The sequence below is a fragment of the Chenopodium album genome, chromosome 23 (genome assembly GCF_948465745.1).
Source record: "Chenopodium album chromosome 23, dcCheAlbu1.1, whole genome shotgun sequence".
Lineage (NCBI taxonomy): Eukaryota > Viridiplantae > Streptophyta > Magnoliopsida > Caryophyllales > Amaranthaceae > Chenopodium > Chenopodium album.
Window position 1 is genome coordinate 26,168,250 of NC_137856.1, and position 4,760 is coordinate 26,173,009.

Sequence of the window (4,760 nt, forward strand, 5' to 3'; positions counted from 1 at the left end):
AAGCTAGGCCGGCCCAATGTCATCTTTAGCCATTTTCTTACACCAATCATAGATTTTATATGGACAACCGTACAAACCAAAAGAGATGTGCATAGTGGCACACTTTTACTCACTCTAAATTATGTGCTCCCATCTACACACCAACATAGATTCCAAAAACAACATAGTAATAAATAATCGATCGTCTTGTGGACCGTGGGACGTACCTAAGTTTTAAAATGCATGTATGAAATAGTATCTTGCTAAGCTTAACACCAACCTTTTGAATAGATTGGGTTTGATTTACCTAAAACACTTTAGCTAAAAGAAGCTAGTGGGACATGGGGCCATTAATCCACTTTAGCGCAACTTATGGATTGTGACCCTACAAAAATATTTTCATTTTCTTTTATGAATTAGCCTTAATAATAACAATAATTATAATGGTCAATAATAATGAATGGAAACTACGTAGATAGTGATATCTCACATGGACCATCCAAAACTAGTTAAAGCTAGCTACAAAACACAGTGTATTGGTGAAGAAGATAAGCATTTACAATTGAGCAAATAATAATATATTATAACAAAGAATTAGGAGAGAAAAAAGAGGGATTTTTTTAATACCCCTTTCTAATTTTATTATAATTATTTTTATTATTATGGGATTTGTTTTTAGAGTAAAAAAAACATTTATAAACACATATAAACATCTCACTGAACGAGGACAATGTCCCCTTCTCATTCTCTCCTAAAAGTTTACATTATCATCTTCCACTACAAACTTGTTTTCTTTTATATAAATTATCTATATAATATATAACGGACCCTTCCTCTATGATAATTGAAAATCCTGAAAATATAAAAAACTTAGGACTAAAAATAAGGAGTAAAATTAACAAGGTGAAATTATGAAAATTTAAGCTAAAATAAAGGTTTTTTTCTTGCATCATTTATGGTAAGTTTTTTTTTTTTTTTTTTTTTTTTTTTTTTTTTTTTTTTTTTTTTTTTTTTTTTTATCAAACTATCAAGATTCCGCATGCCCTTTGAGCAGAGAACTACCCTTGTTCACCGAGATTCATGACCAAACAAGGAACAAACACCACCCTCTCATGTTTCTTTAGGCAAATTTTTTATCACATTACATTGCAACTTGATGAGGTGTTTTCATCACTGAAATAGTGAGTATAGGGGTCAGCCGGTGGTGGGTACGGGGGCATATAATGCATCGCGGGTGGTGGCCGGGCGTACATCATGGGCTGAAACCGCTCGATCCCATTGGCTCGTTGTTGGTTCATCATCATTTGAGCTAACATTTGTTGGTGGTACGGGTTACCGGGGTTGGGGCCCATCATTTCCGGCGGTGGGCCCCCATGGTAGTATGCGGGTCCGGCAGTTGCTGTGGTGCCAGCTGGCAACCCTTGAACGGCCGGGATCGAGCCCATAGGGCCCATTTGCATGTTAGCCATTTGGGCTACTGGTGGCATTTGGCCCATATTGGGGGCACCACCCACATGATGAGCAGGCATGCCCCCCATGCCATGATTGAACCCTCCTCCATTTGGATTGTTATTCATTCCATTTCCTCCCATGCCATGATGATTAGGTGGTAATCCTCCATCATTCATCCCACCACCACCACCACCTTTCTTCCCCCCACCACCACCATTCATCATCATCATCATGTTCCCACCACCGCCTCCGCCTCCACCGCCACCATGAGGTTGCCCATTACCATTTTTGCCACCATTTTTAGAATCACCGGGCATCGGCCCACCGCCTTGTTTACCACCACCACCTTGTTTCCCACCTCCTTGATTTTGATTATTATTTCCTCCCCCCTTTTTACCTCCATTCATCTGAACCGGAATATTACCTCCTCCTCCTCCTCCGCCTCCACCGCCTTTTTTACCATTATCACCACCACCACCCCCACCGCCTCCACCACCTCCACCACCACCACCATTATTAGCCTTCGCTTGAGCAATAGCATTCATCAATTGAGGATTCATCATCCCACCACCATTCCCACCCCCGGCAGCAGCATTCGCCTTCGCCTGAGCAATAGCATTCATCAACTGAGGATTCATCATCCCACCACCCGGACCACCACCACCACCATTCATCATCATATTCGGCGGCGGTCCACCCCCACCCAAACCCATCGGTTTCATCTTACCGACATCCTCGAATTCATCATCAAACTCTTCATCATCCGTAAAATCATCATCATCATAATCATCATCGTCATAATCATCATCATCATCCAAATCATCCTCCGGCACATTAAACTTAACTCCTTTCCCACCCGGCTGCGGCAGCTGCGGCTGATGATTATCCTTCGCCGGCATCTTCATTCCCTGAAATTGTGGCGGCATTTTCAGATCTCCACCTCCCATTCCAAGCCCCTTCATCTGTTGCTGCAATTGCTGCAGCTGTTGTTGCTGCATTTGCTGCAGCTGTTGCGGGCTCGGCTGCTGCGGTCCACCCCCACCTTTCGGCTGATTTTGAGGAACCCCACCACCACCACCACCACCACCACCACCACCACCACCGCCCTTTTGCGGCTGATTTTTGTTTTGGTTTTGATTTTGATTTTGATTTGGATGTTGGCCGCCTTTACTACCATTATCAACGTTTTTCAGTTGATTTTGGTTGTTATTATTGTTCGGTTTCGGAGCGCCCCAAAGTTCTGCATGTTTACCAGACTTATTGAGCTTCTTGATGAGTGTTGTTGGGTCTACATTTCCTGAAACCGTTACTTTTCCTTGCTCTGCATCTATACTTAACTTGTAAACCCCTGTTTCAATTCCAATTCCAAATCAATTACTCGTGTTTCAACAACGGTTAAATTAATAACTCTGTCGGTCCATCTATTCGGAATTAATAATCATGTTAATAGTGTGAAATTCGAACTAGTGATGTGACAACTAAATCGGGACGGGACAGTGGACTGAAAGAGTTTTCTGGTCAGTGAATTGAGAAACAAGAAAGGCATAAAGTAAAAATTATAAAACAGAATTACAGAAGAAAGATAGAAAAGAAGATTTACCTTCAATTTTCTGCAGGATTTTTTTGACTTTCTGTTTACAACCATCACAATGTATATTCACTTTAAGAACACAAGTCTGCAAATTAACAAAAACCCATTAAAATTAATCAAAAAGGGTGAATAAAAATTATTGCTATAATCAGAAAATCAAACATTCATTTTTTATTTTTTACCTGAATTTTTAAGAACTCTTCTTTGCTCATTTTGGTTTCTTAAATTTGGTAATAGATCTACTGCAAATAAAAGAAATACCAGAAATTGAGAAAAAAAAATAGTGAAAAAAGGGAGTAAAATGAAATTGGAAAATGTGTTCTACTGTTCACACCTAAAATGAGAGGAAACAAATGGTTGTATTATTTTGAAGAGAGAGAATGAAAGAAAGAGGTTAGTTTTGAAGAGGGGTGGGTGGACATTAAACTTGTTTCTGATAAAAATCACTGCTTCCTCTATTTCAGAGTTAGAGAGAAAGTAATTTTAGAGAGAGAGAGAGAATGTAACACACACAATGGGAGGTGAAGGTGAAGCAGAAGCAGAGGGACTGGTCCAAAGAAGAGCTTCCCCTCTTCTCTTAGAAGACTTTTTATCCCCTTTTTTGTATTTATAAATTAATTAAAATGATATTAATATGTCCGTTTTTTATTATTGCAACATGAGAAATGTTTATAGTTTCAAAATACAATGTTAATCTTATTCTATACTCTGTTATAAATATTATTAATCATACAGAGTAAAACGTTAAGAATTATAAAATACGAAAATCGGTTCACTTCACCTTATTTTTGTTGAATTGGACTTATTTTATTGAATATTACTAAAATGAAATTATTTTTGCTTTTTAGGTGAAGAAAATAGGGTCTATGTAATACTATTGTAAAATATATATACATAAGTATATTGAAACGAATCGAACAAAATTTTATAGGACAACATATTTCATAAAGTACAATATATGGCTTAAGTTGAATACTTCAATAGTATCAAAAATTCAAAAGTCCAGACGTTCCAATTAGGGGTGAGCAAACCGGGTACCCGGTCAAAATTTTAGGACCCGGACTTGGAATTGGTTGGAACCGGGTCCTAAAATTCGGAACCGGAATTGGAATTGGTTTAACCGGGTCCTAAATTTTAGGAATTGGAATTGGAACCACCGGGTACCAGTTCCGGTTCCGGGTACCCACTTATGTATGTAATTGTTAAAATATAATACAAATTATAATTCTTATTTTAGTTGGTATCATTATTAGTGTTTAATACTTATATTTATATATGCATTAAGCTATTTGTATTCATGTTAGGTATTAATAATACTTTTTTATTGTACAAATTAAATACATTTAACATATTTTTATTATTTAAAATTTATTTAGTTTAGGATATATTGGGTAACCGGGTACCCAACCGGTTCCGGGTCCAAAAAGTTGAGAATTGGAATTGGAATTGGTTATAACCGGGTCCTTAATTTATTACCCGGAATTGGAACCACCGGGTCCAATCTCGGTTCCGGACCCGCCGGTTCCTAACCGGTTCCGGTTCCAATTCCGGGTACCCGGAATTTTTGCTCACCCCTAGTTCCAATATGTAAAAAGCGGAGGAAATACCCATAATAATTGTTGTTTTTGTTTACAATAATATAATCTATTTTTTATGTAATTTTTTGGAGAAAAATGAGTAGTGTATGAGAGTAATTGAGTTGAGGCATGTGATAGTGTTCTCAATTTGGCTTGCGTCA

The 4,760-nt window shown here is 38.0% G+C and overlaps 1 protein-coding gene across 1 annotated transcript; it reads right to left on the bottom strand.

Annotated features, from left to right (window-relative positions):
* Positions 1 to 573: 573 nt before the first annotated feature.
* LOC145608073 (uncharacterized) lies at positions 574 to 3,521 on the bottom strand. The gene is made up of 4 exons (XM_081663677.1): positions 3,357 to 3,521; positions 3,205 to 3,264; positions 3,032 to 3,107; positions 574 to 2,779 (listed from the first exon to the last, which is right to left on the bottom strand). Exons 2-4 carry the CDS (start codon positions 3,232 to 3,234, stop codon positions 1,116 to 1,118), a joined length of 1,770 nt encoding a protein of 589 aa, XP_081519803.1. The 5' UTR covers positions 3,235 to 3,264; positions 3,357 to 3,521; the 3' UTR covers positions 574 to 1,115.
* Positions 3,522 to 4,760: the final 1,239 nt, after the last annotated feature.

What these genes read in the sequence shown, in the direction of transcription:
- LOC145608073 (XM_081663677.1), bottom strand. Translation starts at nt 3,234, where the DNA reads ATGAGCAAAGAAGAGTTCTTAAAAATTCAG. An exon ending in AAGAGTTCTTAAAAATTCAG is followed by an intron (nt 3,108 to 3,204) that starts GTAAAAAATAAA and finishes GTTAATTTGCAG; the next exon opens with ACTTGTGTTCTTAAAGTGAA. An exon ending in AATCCTGCAGAAAATTGAAG is followed by an intron (nt 2,780 to 3,031) that starts GTAAATCTTCTT and finishes GAATTGAAACAG; the next exon opens with GGGTTTACAAGTTAAGTATA.